This window comes from Gallinula chloropus (assembly GCF_964237585.1).
Source record: "Gallinula chloropus genome assembly, chromosome: 10".
NCBI classification, from domain to species: domain Eukaryota; kingdom Metazoa; phylum Chordata; class Aves; order Gruiformes; family Rallidae; genus Gallinula; species Gallinula chloropus.
In genome coordinates, this window is record NC_140095.1 from 17,148,952 (window position 1) to 17,163,958 (window position 15,007).

Sequence of the window (15,007 nt, forward strand, 5' to 3'; positions counted from 1 at the left end):
GGCACTCCTGGCCCCACATAACTGTGGTGCCCCGTTCTTTGCCGCCACCGCCAGCCTGCTCCCTGGTGAGACACTGAAGGTTTGCTTGCAGAGGAGGGGTAGAAGCCTTGGTGCAGCAGCTCTGCACTCTGTTCCCCCTCACCAAGGTCTGCCGCCCACGGGGTGCCATCCCACAGGCTCAGCTGGAGGGAAACGCGGCAGGAGTTGGGGTCCCGGCCAATGTGGGGGCCAGGATGAACATGGGTGCTCAGCCCTGGCTGGGATGAGTTTGGGGTTCTAAGCAGGGACGCCAGAGCGAGTGAGAGAAACTTACATCTTTCCAGCATGTATATTATTTTTAGCAGGGAGAGGGGAGAGTCTCGGACCATTGATTACTTTCATTTGCTCCCCTTAGACTGTTGGCTGTGTACGTGAAACTTATAATGAAAAGAGGGTTGCCCTGCCCAGGTGCTCCCAGAACATGTACTGTAATTCTTTGTATATAGAAGAAAAATTACTGTAAAGTAAAGTTTAACTTTACTCTCGATGTCCTCTTGTGGTTTGTCTTACCGAGGGGGGGCAGTGCCCAGCTGTGCCCACACTCCTGGGGCAGGGGTGGGAGAGGCTCGTGCAGCAGCGGCGCAGGCAGGGGGACAGCTCAGACCACAATGCATTTTATTTACATTGTACACCTCGAGAGAAGATGCTTCAATACATCTGCAAAGAATTGGGCAGCATCTCCAAGAGAATAAATTAATGGCCACCACCGCTGGGCCGCAGCAGTGACTGGGGCAAGCGGCTCCTGCAAGCACCGGGTGGCTGGGAGAGGGTCCCCAGGGGTGACAGCCTGCGGCTCCCAGCACCACACGGCATCCCCCCTCTGCCACTCTGCATGCCGAGAGGAGAGCGATCGGTCCACGGGGCCACGTGCCACCGCTGCGTCCCAGATGGGCCCGTACAGCTAAAACACAGCAGGTAAAAAAACCAGAGGAGTCCAGCAGGCACCGGCAGAGCCCAGCCGGCAGCAGCGGTTCCCTTTTGGCAGGAGGTCTCAGTGATGGCAGCAGCTGTAGAAGTAGGTGTTGTTCCTCTGGCCCAGGTCGACACCCTTGTCCTCTGGAAGAGAGCAGAGGGACGCAGCTGCCAGCATGTCAGCACCTCTGCCACGTGAAGTCCCACAGGTGCTGGGGTCCCCTCAGGGAGGGGCTTGGTGCCCCCCGCGGCAAAGCAGCAGAGCCCATGGCCTCGGCACAGCCAGGCTGAGCACGCCCGGACAGGCCTGGCACAGAGCTCAGAGCCAGTGCTGCTGCTGGGCAAGGGTCCTGGCTGCCTGTTTGCCAAAGGCCACCTGCAGCCCAGTCAGGGCTGTGCCAAGCCAGGTCTGGTCTGAGCAGGTACAGGGATGGCACAACAGGGCTCAAGCTGCACAGGACAACCATCTGCCCTGACCCGCAGCAGACCCCACACCCTTGCCAGGGGCACGTGCACCTGCCAGCAAGGGAGAGGGTGTGTGGCGTGGGACGGATCCTCCCTGCTCACCTGTCATCACCTGGAAGGCTGTGAAGTGGATGTAGTCCTCAGCCACCTTCTGGAACAGCTCATCTGGGGGGAGAGCAGGCAGGGTGGGTGGGGGCACAGTGCCCACTGTCAGGTAGAGCCACCCAGGTCCTACGTGGGTGGGGGCACAGCCAGCGGCGAGGGGGTTACTCACCCACGCTCTGGCCCGTCTTACTGGAGGTCTCGAAAAGCTCAGCCTTGATCTCTGAAACAAGGGCCCAGGTTAGCGCCTGGGCTGTGTCCCCACAGGCTTGTCTTATCCCCCCTGTCACCCCTCGGAGTCACCCTGCTGACAGCAGGCTGGCAGGGGCCCAGCACAGAGCTCCGCGCTCCCGGGCCCTCAGCCCAGCTGGCTGGGTGCCCGCCCGTGTCAGGACATGCCGTGCCCCGGGAGGGCCCTTGCAGAGCTGGAGCCTCACCGCGCTGGGAGCTCTGGTGCTCGGAGCACTGGGATCCCTTTACGGGTCCAGGGCAGGGCAGGGTCCCTCACACCCTCCAAGCACAGCCACCAGCTCCATCCCCTCCTCGCTCCTCACCCACTCCTATGCTGCGGGAGCCCGGGATAGACCCAGCACCGCCCGGCCCCGACCCGCGCCCTGCCCCGCCGTACCGTCGGCGTAGTCCTGCACATCATGGAAATCGACTCCCCGCTTCCTCCTGTCCTCCTCCAGCAGGTCGCTCTTGGTGCCGCACAGGTAGATCCGGCAGCCCTGCGGCAGGCAGAGGGGCGGCAGGGAGATGCCCGCGGGTCCGGCCCCGCCACCGGCTCCCGTTGCCCTCTGCCCAGACCCCCCTCCCCGCCCCGTACCTCCTCGCAGTTCTGCAACTCGTTCACCCAGAACTTGGCTCGCTGGAAGCTGCTGCTGTCGGTGAGATCTGGGGGGGGGGGGGAGCGAGCGGGGTCAAGGGTCGCTCCCTCCCCTTTGTACACCCCAGCCCAGCCCGGGGCTTTCACGGCCGCCGGCCCCTTCCTCTCCCCGCGGCACCGAGCCCCTACCGTAGCAGACGACGGCGGCCCGTGCCCCGCGATAGTAGATGCGGCTCATGGCCTCGTAGCGCTCCGAGCCGGCCGTGTCCTGGGGAGGGGGGGACAGGGGAGCGCTCAGCGGGCGCCGGGATTCCCGGTACCGGGAGACGGCGCAGCCTCCCCCGCACTTACCCAGATGCCCAACGTCACCGCCTGGTCCCCCACAGGTATCACCTTGGCCACGAAGGCCGCCCCGATCGTCTGGAAGAGAAGCGGGAGCAACGGTGGGGAACCGGGGCCGCGGCGGGATCCTGCCCGGGGATGCGCCGGGCATCCGGCCCGGGAGCACGGAGGGGAAGCGCCGGGACCGACCCGGGGCGTGGGGAGACGGGACGGGACACGAAGGGACCACCCCAGAGGCACGGGGGAGGGGGGGGGGACGCCGTCCCGGGAACGCCGCGGGAGCCCCGATCCCGGGGATTGCGGGGCGGGAGCGGCCCGCCCGGTGCCCGGTGCGGTCACTCACGTTCTGGTAGGGCCCGGGGCGGAAGCGGCGGTGGGCGCAGCGCTCCACCAGGCTGCTCTTGCCCACCCCCTCCTGCCCCAGCAGCACCACCTTGGCGTCCACCCGCCGCCCGCTCATCCTCGCGCCGCCGCCGCCGCCGCGGGGCGGGGCCGCAACCGGGCGGGGCGGGGCCGGCGCGGCGGAAGCGCGCGGCGGGGCCAGGGGCGGAAGCGCGCGGGAGGTCGGGCGGAAGTGCGCGGCGGGGCGGGGCGCGGCGGGGCGGAGGCGGCGGGCAGAGGCCGCATGGCGGCCGCCCAGCAGGCGCGGGCCGGGACGGGCGCAGCGGCGCGGGCTTGAGCGGCGGCCGCCCCCCATGGGGAAGTACTGCGCCAGCCTGGGCGTCCTTAAGGGGCCCTGGGACCAGGTGTTCGCCGCCTTCTGGCAGCGCTACCCCAACCCCTACAGGTGCGTCGGGGCCTGCGCCCCCCCCCCCCCCCCCCCCGCTCCGCCCCGGCTTCCTCCGGGCATCCGCCGCCGGGGGTTGCTCCTTTCTCCGTCTCCCATCCCTTTCCCCCCGCAGAAGGGACCTCTGCTCGCCTTCCCCCCGCTCCGGGCGGAGCTCCCCGGTTCCCCGAGCCCCGCAGCGCTCGGCGGCTCCCCGCCCCGGGGGGGTGGCCGGGAGTGCGGCCTGATGTTTCCTTCCCTCTTCCAGCAAACATGTCCTGACCGAAGACATCGTGCACCGGGAGGTGACGGCGGACCACAAGCTGCTCTCCCGGCGGCTCCTGACCAAGACCAACCGTATGCCCCGCTGGGCAGAGCGCTTCTTCCCTGCCAATGTCGCCCACTCCGTCTACATCCTGGAGGACTCGATCGTGGACCCCAAGAACCGAACCATGACCACATTCACCTGGAACATCAACCACGCACGGCTCATGGTAGGTGTACGTGGGCAGTGCCCGCGGCTTGGGTGTGCGGGCACCAGAGGCACCTGGCAGTGCCCACAGCCGCCCTGTGCCTCCTGCAGGTGGTGGAGGAGCGCTGCGTGTACCAGGTGAACCCGGAGAACAGCAACTGGACTGAGGTCAAGCGGGAAGCCTGGGTCTCTTCCAGCCTGTTTGGCGTCTCACGGGCCGTCCAGGTAGGAGCACCTGACTGCTCAAGCAGCACTAGCCCTGCCTCCTCAGAGCTCTTCAAGCTGCTGCTTCTTCCTGCTCTGCCTCTTCACTGTGCTGTGTTTTCCTTCCCTTCCCCAGCCTTGTGAGGTCTTGGAGCTCTCACATGCATGACCCCACTAGAAGTTGGGACTGGTCAAGCTGGGACAAAGCCCATGGGGGTGCATGTCACCAGGTAGCTGGGCTGGCACCTTCACCAACTCTTCCCTTGCAGGAGTTTGGTCTGGCCAGGTTCAAAAGCAACGTGACCAAGAGCACTAAGGGATTTGAATACGTGCTAGCAAGAATGCAAGGTGAGCACCAGAGGGCAGGCTGGGCCTGACTGGGACCTGTCTCTGGGAACACTTCAATCCACGGGCAGGTTGTGGCATGAAGTAACCCGACTGTGAAATCCTTGTCCCTTGCCTTTGCCCCCTTGTCTTGGCACGGGCAGCTTTTCCCAGTGGAGCAGCCAGGCAGCACTTACAGGGCCAGGTGGGGTGGAGCACAAGCAGGAAGGGGACGTAAATACAGCAGTAGTCACGTGCCTGCACTTCCCCTTTGCGATACGCCCTGACGCACACTGGTCAGGAGCGCTGGCCTCATCTTCCCCTTGCTTGGGGAAGTCGCCTCCATCCCAAGGTGACAGGGCCAGGGCTGGGCTAGCTTGCATCAGCCGGCACTCCTGTGCCGGGGCAGGGCGGGGGCCCGCTGGGGCTGGGTTAACAGCTGCCCTGTTACAGGAGAAGCTCCGTCCAAAACACTGGTGGAGACAGCCAAGGAAGCAACCGAGAAAGCCAAGGAGACAGCTCTGGCTGCTACAGAGAAAGCCAAGGACTTGGCCAGTAAGGCAGCCACCAAGAAGAAGCAGTACGTGTGAGGGGCCAGGCTCCCGCAGGCGCCGGCTGCACCAGAACAGATAGGAACCTCCTTAGATTTTATATTTTTAAACTGTACAAGTCTGACAATCAGCTGCTGTTAGATCCTTACCGAGATGTAATTATCATTAAAGAATTTACTCCCACTTCTGCCTTGGCCTGGGTGTGGTTAGAGCCGAGCCTGGTGCTGCCCTCTGCTTTGGGGGTCCAACCCGCTGCTGGGGGGTGGGTTTGGGCTCACAGGCAAGACACAGGCAGGAGTTTCATCAAGTGGCTTTACTAGAATAGTGTTGGGTATGTACAAGAGAGGGGGAGTGGCTGCAGGGAGCATGAAAGCTGGTTGCTTAATGCACTCATTTCCTCTTCCTGGCTCTCCAGGGCCAACAGAACCCTCCTGGAGCTGTGTCTGCTGGGGGTGGCACCACCCTGAGCATGTGCCCGGCAGCCCCCAGCCCTCTTGGAGTCCTGGGGGCGTGTCCCCATGACAGCCCAGCGCTCTTCCAGCACCTCTCCCAGTGCGCTGTGGGGCTGCCATGGCATTGTGCCAGCCCCGTGTGCCTAGTGCTGGTGCCAGTGCTGCTCAGTGGCCCGGCAGCAGAGTGCCCAAGCCAGGCTCTTGCCACCACCCACGGCCCCTTACCCAGGCAGCTGGGACAAGGCCGGCAGAGGCAGTTTCGGGCAGTGGCAGGCAGGGAGGAGGCAGGCAGCAGTGCGGGGAAGGCAGCGGGTGCCATCAGGATGCGGGGCTGCGGGGGCTGGAGTAGCTGTGGTCCCTCCCGGTGCCCAAGCCAGGCAGTAGGTCCCCGCTGAACTCCACACCATCCACCTCTATCTCGGCATCCTCTGGGCACCGGGGAGAGGCCGGGTCAGGCGCCGGGAGCCTCCCCTTCCCCACCCGCCCTTTCTGCCCTCACTCACCTCCTTCAGAGAGCTCGGAAAGCCGGGATGAGTCCAGGCTGTCAGCCCGCGCCCGTTCCCCGCCGTCGGGCGAAAGCAGCAGCTCCAGCTGCCGCTGCAGGTTCCGCTGCTGGTTCCGCAGCTGATCCTTGGCCCTTCGTGCCCTCAGCTCCTGAGCCTCCAGCCTCTGCGGGGATCCGGTGAGCCGTGAGCGGGGTCCCGAGCTGCGGGGTCCCGAGGGGCTATGGGGCCACCCCCCTCACCTGGATGTGAAGCCGGGCGCGGTGCAGGAGGCTCAGCGTGGTGGGACGGGACGGCCCCGTGCCCACCGGCACCTGCTGCTTCAGCCGCTCCAGGCAGCACCGGAGCTGGGCTCTCCTGCGGCCGGGCGGGGTATGTGGTCAGCCTCGGGAGAGGCGGGGGGGGGGTAGGGGGGGCAACACACCTAGGCGTGCCCGCCCCCTGCCCCGCCTCCCCCGCTCCCCCCCCCCCCCCCGGTACCTGTGCTTCTCCAGCGCGTTGTGCACCGACCTGCGGGAGAGCCCCCCCGGTGATCAGAACCGGCGCTACCGGTACCCCCCCATCCAACCCCCATCCCCATCCAACCCCCATCCCGCCCCAGCGCCGCCGCTCACCTGACGCTGCCCACGGCCCGGCGGGAGCGCGCGGGGCACAGCGAGGCGTAGCCGTGCTCAGCCTCGGCCAGACCCGGCGGGGACCGGGGACCGGCTGCCCCGCGCTCCCGCCGCTCCAGGAACTCGGCCGCCTGCAGCAGCACCTGGATGCTGGTGGCCGCCGGCTCCATGGCTGCGGGGGGAGGTGGTGGTGGGGGAGGGGGTGCAGAGCCGCGTCCCTATTGGCTGCTGAGCGCCCCGCGGCGCCGACGTCGGAGCGGCGGGGAAACAAATTCGGGCGGGAAAACCCGTGCTTCAAATTTGAATCGGCGGGAGGGCCGGGCGGAGCCGCGCCCCGTGTGGGGATGGACCCGCCCGGTGTGGGGATGGACCCGCCCGGTGTGGGGATGGACCCGCCCGGTGTGGGGATGGACACGCCCCGTGTGGGGATGGACCCGCCCCGTGTGGGGATGGACACGCCCCCTTTGGGGAAGGACACGCCCCGTGTGGGGTGGACACGCCCCCTGCGCCAATGCCGCGCCCCCTCGGCAGCCCCGGGCCCAGGCCCCGCCCCCTTCTGTACCAGGCCACGCCCCCTCCCCGGGGCGCGCCCCCGCCCTTTCCCGCACGCCCGCGGCGGCGTGTCCGGGCGGGCGGGTGCGCGCCCGCGCGTGTTTGTCCGCGTGAGTCAGGCGGGCAGCGCGCGCCTGTGTCCCCACCGTCCGTCCCGTCCTCCCCCATCCCCGCTCCTTCCCCACCCACCCCCCGCCGGACCCGGCCCCTCCGCCCCCCACCTCCCGCACCCGGAGCGGGGGGATAACGCGTCCCGCCCCCCCCCCCCCCCCCCCCCCGCTCCCCAGAACGTCGCGGAGCGACGGGGCGGGTTTATCTCTTTATTAAACCCCATCGGGCGGAGGCGGTGGGGAGGGGAGCGCCGTGGGCGAGGGCCAGCCCCCGGGCACGGCCCGGCCCCGCGGCACCCGCCGTCATGTGAGGGCTGTTTGCGCCGTCCCAGGCCAGGCCGCGGGGGGAGACTCTGCCCCCGGGGCCCGACGGCAGCCAAAGTCCACCTGGAAAATACAACACCCGCTGGCCCCACACCCCTGCGGAGCGCGGTTCCAGCCGGGGGGGGGGGGGGGGGCGGGCACGCAGCGGCACACGGCTCACCCACCGGGAGCGGGGGGGCTCGGCCGTGGCACAGCGGGTGAGGCCGTCCTGCGCCCACCGAGCCCCGGGGCTGCCGCTGTGTGTGGGGTCCCACTGCCACGAGTGCCCCGGTGGTCGGTCCTGTCACTGTGAGGGGAGGCACAGGGCTGCCCAGCAGCCCCGGAGTGGCTATTGCCCTTCCCCACCCCTCCTTACTCCCCCCGCAGCCCGCAGCCCCCTCCTGCGGGTGTGGATCTGGCACGGGTGGGTGTGGGTGTCTCTCACTGGCTCCGGGCGTGCCGGGGCGTGGGTGAAAGGTGCGTGACGTAGCAGTGCGTGCAGACACGCACAGGTTTCGGCTGGCCGTAGTGCGGCAGCGCCGCAGCGTGTGGCGAGCAGCGGGCACAGAAGATCTGCCAGGAGAGAGCCAGAGAGGGGCTGAGCTGAGCTGGGCTTCCCAGGGCAGGGGGACCCCCCCCAGAGAGGGGCTGAGCTGAGCTGGGCTTCCCAGGGCAGGGGGACCCCCCCCAGAGAGGGGCTGAGCTGAGCTGGGCTTCCCAGGGCAGGGGGACCCCACCCACCCCAGCGCAGCCCCCCTCCTACCTTCCCGCAGCTGCGGCAGTGGTGCCTGCGGCGCAGCAGGGTGAAGGGCGAGCGGCACGCAGAGCACTGGCTGCAGGTGCTGTCCGGCACCCACTCGGGCAGGCGGGGGGCACCTCCTGGGCAAAACAAACAGTAAAAGCCATGGGGGGGACCCCTCGACCCTGGTGTCCCGTTACCACCTCAGCCACAGGAATGGTCCCAGGCCCCCACAGCTGGACCCGTGCTCCCGGGTGTGCTGTGGCTGCTGCGTAGAGCCAGCCCTCAGCAGGGCACAGCAGCCATCCCCATGTGCCTGGTACTCCCCAGGCAGGATGGGGACAGGATCGGGCCCAGCCTTGCACCCTGCCCCCAGAGCCATGCACCCCCTGGCCACCCTTTACCTGCCCTCTGGAGCCCGGCAGCCTCTGTGGAGCTGGAGCACAGGGGACAGTCGGGCACACGAGGACCATCTGCCACACACGGGTCACTGTCCTCTTCCTCTGCGGGGACAAGGGCTGTGGTGGTCCAGCCAAACCAGGACTGGGTGCTCACCAGGGAAGGATGGTGGGCCGGGCAGAGTGTCCCTCATGGCCCTGGGGGTTACTCACGGCTGGCACTCGGCTCCTCCAAGGGCTCTGCCTGCGAGGCGACGATCTTGAAGACGGTTTTCAAGATGCTCCGCAGGTCACTGGCAAAGTTGGTCTGGAGCTGATCAGCTACCCCTGCACCAGGAGGGTGGGGGGGGGCGGGGTCAGGGTGCTGGGGTGTTGTCAGGGTGCTGCAGGGGGTGTTAAGGGGGGTCACTCACCTGAGATGCAGACGAAGAGGGTGTGCAGCATGTCTTTGGTGCTGCTGTAGCGGGAGCGCAGCTCTGACCAGCGGGCACCTGGGTTGGCATTAAGCCCTGGGCTGCTCCCGAGGGGCTGGGGGCTGCACAGGGGGATGATGGTTACCCCAGGGGTGGTATGAAAAGTCCCTGTCCCAGCAGGCAGGGATCTGCTGTCCCAGCCTCGCTCCCTCCCTGCCACGCACCTCCACTGGTGGTCAGTGCCTAGGTCATCAGCCATGCCAGGGGGTCCTGGCTGTGCCGTACAGCAGGGGGGCTGTAGGGTGGCGCAGGGGACCTCCAGGAGACTCCAGGAAGCAGGGGGGTCCACTCTGGGCACAACTGCTTCCCAAGCTGGGGGGGCAGTCGGAGCGGAGGGATCCTCTGACTCAGCTGTGCAGAGGCTCCTCTCCAGCAGGCAGAGCTCCTCCACTGTCAGCACCCGCAGCAGGTCCCTGCAGCAAGGGGATGGCGTCAGCCTCATGTCCCAGCCTCACCTCTGCCCCTCAGCCTCTCACCTGTGGGTACCCATCCACCCCTGTGGTGTACCTGATCTTCTTCAGGAGGTTATAGAAGGGGCTGAAGACCCGGGACATCTGCTCAGGGCTCCGCTCCAGGCTGAGGGGACCCTCGGGGTAGATGAGGAGGCCACTGCAAGGGAACAGAGCCCAGCTCACATGGGGTGGGGGGGTCAAGGACCCCGACTCTATGACTGGGGAGTACATGCTGGTACAGGGTGGGGAACACCCAGCCACCCCCACCCCAGGGAGTTGCACCCACCTGATAATGGCCAGACGAGGGATGGTGAACATCAGCAGGGGTTCGTAGCCATCAATCATCTCCTGGGTCAGGTAACCCAGGCGCAGGGCTCTGCGGGGGAAAGACACCCTTACAACAGGGCTGAGCCCTGGGACAGTGCCCCATCCCTGGGGCTGGGGTCCCTGCTGCCCACCACCAGGCACACACAGTGCCCCTCACCTCTGCACTGTCTCGCAGAAGAGCACGATGATCTCCTGCTGCCTGTAGATCTCCTCAGGAGACTTCACCGCCACCAGTGAGGACACGTAGCTGGAGACACATGGGGACCATGAGGCTCCTCTGGCCCCAGCACAGCCTCCCCCCCCATCCAGCACCCCAGCCATGGTCCCCACCTCAGTTCGAACTCTGCGAAGAGCCGGTCAAACTGGACAAGGAGAGCCCGGATGGGCTCTGGGTAGGAGCCGGGCTGGCTCAGGCTCTGCTCCCGCAGCACTGTCCGCACCAGCTCCAGGCTGCACAGCAGGTTCCTGGCCTGAGGCCGCAGCTGCGCCCCATCTGCCTCCTCTACCTCCAGGAAGGTCCCAGCCAGGAGACACTGTGGGGACCAGGAACCATCAGAAGCTGGTGCCTGGGGCAGCACAGCCCCTACCCCTGGGGTCAGCATACAGTGGGGTGCAGCATCCTGGTGGCCCCTCAGCCCTGGGGGAGCTGGACCCCATCGCCTGCCACCAGGCATCCCTGGGCTCACCTCCGCAGCAAACAGCATGTGGTTGCCCAGGTTGTCCACCATGAGTTCCTCAGGGAACTTGACCAGGTAGTCACGGCTGTGCCGCTGCGTGGGGATGCACTCCTCCATGATCCGCTCCAGGATGGCCAGCAGATGAGCCTGGGGAGGGCAGGGACGTCACCTACCACCACCCGGTGCGGACCAGGGTCACACCGGGGCCCGGGCTGCCCCCGTACCTGGCTGAGGTGGAGCTGGTTGAGGAGCACTAGGTATTGCTGTGGGTCCAGCTCGGCATCCAGCCCATTGATCTCGGCTACCACCCGCGTCACCCTTTCATCAGCAAAGAAGAACTGGGCAAGCAGTCGGGGGTCTGAGCGCTGCGGGGAGAGCAGAGGGGTGATGGCAGGAGAACCCCGCGGCTGGGTGCTGCTGGGTGCTGCTGGGCCAGGGGGACCTCACATCTCCCGTGCCGGCAGCTCCCCTACAGCCAGTCCCCATGGAGTGGCCCCGGGTCCATCAACACCCACTCGGGTGGGTACGTGGGACCCCACGGCAGCTCCAGCTCGGCCGAGGTGCGCCGGGGGCAGGTAGGGAGGCCGGTGGCCACCGACCGAGCCCTCCCGGGGAGCGCCGCCGTCCCCACCCACTCGTGCCTCAGTTTCCCCAGGGGCAAAGCAGGATGAACAAGCTCGGCCGCATCCCGGCAGCGTGGGCACGGATCCGAGTGCGGCTGTAAACACCGGCTCGGGTGAAAGGTCCGCGGTGAGCGGGCGGCCCGGAGGGACGCTCCTCGCCCCATCTCCCCCAAACACGCCCGCGGGATGGAGGGGGCCGCGGGGTACGGGGCCGTGGAGGTCAGGGCGGGGCGGGGGAGGGGGGTGGGGGGGAGCGGATCTCCGCGCCCCGGGAGCGGGCGGCGCCGGGACGGGCGCTGAGCTGCCCAGTCCTGCCCGTTGCTGCCCGCACCCCCGCCGCACCTTCAGCTCTGGGCCCGGGCACCGCTTTCTCCTCCCGCCCCGCCCCGGGGAGCCCCGCCGCTCCCCTGCGCCCGGTGCCGGCGGAGCCCCCGAGCAGCCCCGACGGGGCGGGGGGGGGGCGGGGGGCGTCCCCGCCGCGGTCCCCCCTCGCCCGTCCCGAGCTCTTACCTTGGGCCGGCGCAGCCAGCGGCGGAGGGCGGCGGGCAGCATGGCGCGCCCCGCAGCTCTGCCGCCGCCCGGCTCCCCGCGCCCGCCGCTCGCCGACGGGGCGGGCCGGCACCGGGCACCGCCCGGAGGCGGACCGGGGCGGTATCCGCCCAGCCGCCGCACCGGGACGACCCGGCGGACCGGCCTCCGCACCCACTCCGCCCGGCCCGCGGCGGGAGCCGGGGTTTTCCCGGTGGCGGGAGGCGGCTGCCGCTCGACGGACCGGTTCCCTGTGGCGGGGCGGGCGGGGGCGGGTTCCCCGCGGGACGGGCAGGGTGCCCTCACCAGCTGCCCCGGTTCTTCCTCCCGGGGCCGCGCCCCGGTCTTGGTTTCTCGCTCCAATACCCGATTGCAACCCCGGGTTCTGCCCTCCTGGGGCCCTTCCCTCCCAGTTCCCTGGCTCTCCACTCCCGGTTCCCTTCTTCCCGCAGCTCCTGAGACCCAAGGGATGCGGACACCCCGGACACGTGGCCTTGCGGCCCCCTGAGCATCCCCGGGCTGGCACCGGGAGGAAGGCACCAGCCTGCTCCCTGCGGCACGGGCTGTGGGGGCAGGGTGCTGCAGTGGGAAGGGGGGCAAAGCAGACCCTTGCTGGGAGAAGAAGGGGCCAAGTAGCCAAGAAGGGGTCCCAGGAGGTGCTCAGGGTGCTGGACAGAGCAAACAGTCCTGGCTGTGTCAGAGGAGGAGGCTGCTGCTGTGCTGTGCCAGGCCTGGCACTGCTGGCCACAGGATGTGGGTGCTGATAACTCAGGCGGCTGGAAGCCTAATGGGGTGGATTCACAGGTCAGAAATCTGCCGAAGATGATTAAATAAACACGGTGGCACCACCTCGGCTTGAGAAAGTCCCTGAATCACAGCAGCCCGTGGTGCTGGGCTGAGCCAGCTGGGTGCAGGACTGGTCCCAGTGCTTGGGGGCTCCACGTGCCCCCATGGGCTCCAGCTCTGGTTTTGGCTGGGCAGCGTGTCCCACCTCCTGTGGCTGGGGGTCCTTCTGCACCCCATGAGCCTGGAGTCCTGCCTGTCCCATGGCTATGGGCAGTGCTGCCATGTCATTGCTGGGCACACACACTGCCGTGGCATTTTGGGGTGCACAGGGGCTTTCCTTGGCAGCCGAGTGCTCCACACATCCCCATGGCATCAGCACCATTCTCTGCCCCACCTCAGGAGGGCAGCTCTGGTGACACGAGGTGCAGTACAGAGCAAGACTCAGCCTCATGCAGACCAGTGTCACATTGGGGGGGGGTTGGGTCGTAAGTGGCACCAAGGCTGGCAGGGAGGAGAGGGCCTGAGCTGGCACACTGAGGGACACCCCGGGGCAGCAGGACCTGGAGCACAGGGACTGCACAGAAGCAGCCTGGGATCAGGCAGCGGCAGGAAGGCTGGAGCAGGGTGGGGGTGGCAGGGGGGGGAGGGAGCTGGGGAGAAGGAGGGCAGGCACAGGGGTGCCCAGCACTGGGTGCAGCATGCAGGGATGCAGGGCTTACCCTGCCTGGACGGGTCACACAGCTCCCACGATGCCGTGGTGCTGAGCATGTTGCTGCATGACCAGGAGGTACCCAGGCTGCTGGGAGAGCTCCTCTACACGGGGGTGGGGTGCAGAGGAGCTGGAACCGCCCTCCCCGTGTGCCACGGGGTCTTTGACCGGTGGGAAGCTTGGGGCAGCCGGCAGCGTGCTGCTCACACACGGGTACCTGTGTGCCAAGATTGCGGTGTGGGGGAGCTGACACCCACGTGTGGGGCTAAGACTGTGTGTGTGGGGGGTCACGCTGTGCTGAGGATGCCGTGGGGCTGAGCTCGGCCCTGCACGGCCAGGATGCACCCAGGGTGCAGGGCGAGAGCATCCTTACACGGGGGCGGGGAGCAGAGGGGCTGGAACGTGCCCTGTGGGGCCCTGCACCACCGGTGAGGCCGGGGCAGTGGGTAGTGTGCTGCTCATCCTCCACGGGGGTACCGGCGTGCCCGGACTGGGGTGCGGTGCCGGGGCTTGGGCCGCCTCGAAGTTACCGGCGGCCTTTAAGACCCGGGGGAGGAGTGGGGACGGGAGCCGCGAGCGGCGCCGGCGCCCTCAGCCTCCTTCCCGCTGGGTGTCGCGCTGCCGAGCGCCGTTGCCCTCTCTCAAAATGGTGGCAGGGGCTTCTCTCCGCCGGGCCTGTCCCTCCTCCCTCCTTCCCCCCCTCCCTCCCCCTCGGGCAGGGGCCGGACGGGCCGTGCCGCCATATTGGCTGTTGTCCTGGCTGCGGCGGGCGGCGGGCCGTGCTCGCCATGACTCGCAGGCGGAACAAGGCAGCGGCGGCAGCAGCAGCGGCGGCGGCGGCGGGTAGCGGCGGCGGTGGTGGCGGCTCCGGGCTTCGTCGTGACAGGGTGGGGGGTTCCGACTCTGGGCCTCCTCCCCCTCCGCCACCGGAACCGCCCGCCCCGCCTGAGGTGGTGGTGGCGGCGGCGGGCAGCAGCGGGGAGCCCGGCAGAGCCACCGCTCAGGTACCGGGATAGGCCCTGCGGCGGGGAAGGGGATGTCTCGGAGGGGGTTTCGAGCGGTGTGGGGATGGGGAAGGGCCCTTAGGCCCCCCCCCCCTCGCCCTCCCTGGGGGCCCTGCCCCATCCCCGCGCCGACCCCCGCCTCCCTGCTCCATCCCCGCACCGACCCCCGCCTCGGAGCATCCTGAGGCGCACCCTTCTCCTCGAGGCTCTGGTGCCCCCCCCCATCTCCCTCCTCTCTTTTTTGGGGGGGGAGTCCTCTGTGCCTTTTAAGGATGGTGGAGCCACGCTGCTGGGGTGCACCTTGGCGGGGGGACGGGGGACGGGGACACACACCCCTCCGCATTTAGATGAACGGGGAAGGTGGGAGGTGAAGCCCTTCTGTCAAGGGGTCTCGGCTGCTTTGGGATGTGGAAGACGCTTTTTCCGGCATCCTGGGACACGCGTGGGGTTGGGATGGGTACGTGGGCAGGGCCTGCCCTTGGCTTTGCTGGGCTGGGTGGCGGAGCTGGCTTGTGGCCTTGGCTTGCGGATGCATTGAGCTGCAGTGGGACTTTGGGATGCCTCTGGCAGATGGCTGGGGTCTTGGGGGCTCCCAGTGGTGCGTAGTATCCTGGGGAGGCATTTATTCCAGCAGTTAGGGAGAGCTGATCCCAGCGTTTTGCTGGGAAGGGAGGATCAGCCAACCAACCCGCCCCCCACCATTGCATGCTACTCCCCCTGGCACGACCAGCAACATGAGAGCAGAGAGCCCTTC

General features: G+C 68.0%; 4 protein-coding genes across 4 annotated transcripts; 1 reads left to right on the forward strand and 3 right to left on the reverse strand.

The window, feature by feature from the left end:
• Positions 1-640: 640 nt before the first annotated feature.
• Positions 641-3,173, reverse strand: RAB24 (RAB24, member RAS oncogene family). Its single transcript, XM_084268608.1, has 8 exons — positions 3,030-3,173; positions 2,696-2,764; positions 2,534-2,612; positions 2,345-2,412; positions 2,147-2,246; positions 1,691-1,741; positions 1,519-1,581; positions 641-1,095 (listed from the first exon to the last, which is right to left on the reverse strand). The coding sequence occupies exons 1-8, from the start codon at positions 3,144-3,146 to the stop codon at positions 1,031-1,033; spliced, it is 612 nt and encodes a 203-aa protein (XP_084124734.1). The 5' UTR covers positions 3,147-3,173; the 3' UTR covers positions 641-1,030.
• Positions 3,174-3,278: 105 nt separating this feature from the next.
• On the forward strand, positions 3,279-5,186 carry PRELID1 (PRELI domain containing 1). The gene is made up of 5 exons (XM_084268829.1): positions 3,279-3,473; positions 3,721-3,946; positions 4,036-4,149; positions 4,398-4,476; positions 4,906-5,186. The coding sequence occupies exons 1-5, from the start codon at positions 3,382-3,384 to the stop codon at positions 5,040-5,042; spliced, it is 648 nt and encodes a 215-aa protein (XP_084124955.1). The 5' UTR covers positions 3,279-3,381; the 3' UTR covers positions 5,043-5,186.
• Positions 5,187-5,773: 587 nt separating this feature from the next.
• MXD3 (MAX dimerization protein 3) lies at positions 5,774-6,742 on the reverse strand (the record flags this gene model as incomplete). Its single annotated transcript, XM_084268750.1, has 5 exons — positions 5,774-5,883; positions 5,959-6,124; positions 6,201-6,315; positions 6,439-6,468; positions 6,573-6,742. 5 exons carry the CDS (start codon positions 6,740-6,742, stop codon positions 5,774-5,776), a joined length of 591 nt encoding a protein of 196 aa, XP_084124876.1.
• Positions 6,743-7,947: 1,205 nt separating this feature from the next.
• Positions 7,948-9,430, reverse strand: LOC311195417 (lateral signaling target protein 2 homolog). Its single transcript, XM_084268807.1, has 6 exons — positions 9,312-9,430; positions 9,088-9,209; positions 8,888-9,001; positions 8,681-8,779; positions 8,301-8,416; positions 7,948-8,110 (listed from the first exon to the last, which is right to left on the reverse strand). Exons 1-6 carry the CDS (start codon positions 9,344-9,346, stop codon positions 7,979-7,981), a joined length of 618 nt encoding a protein of 205 aa, XP_084124933.1. The 5' UTR covers positions 9,347-9,430; the 3' UTR covers positions 7,948-7,978.
• Positions 9,431-15,007: the final 5,577 nt, after the last annotated feature.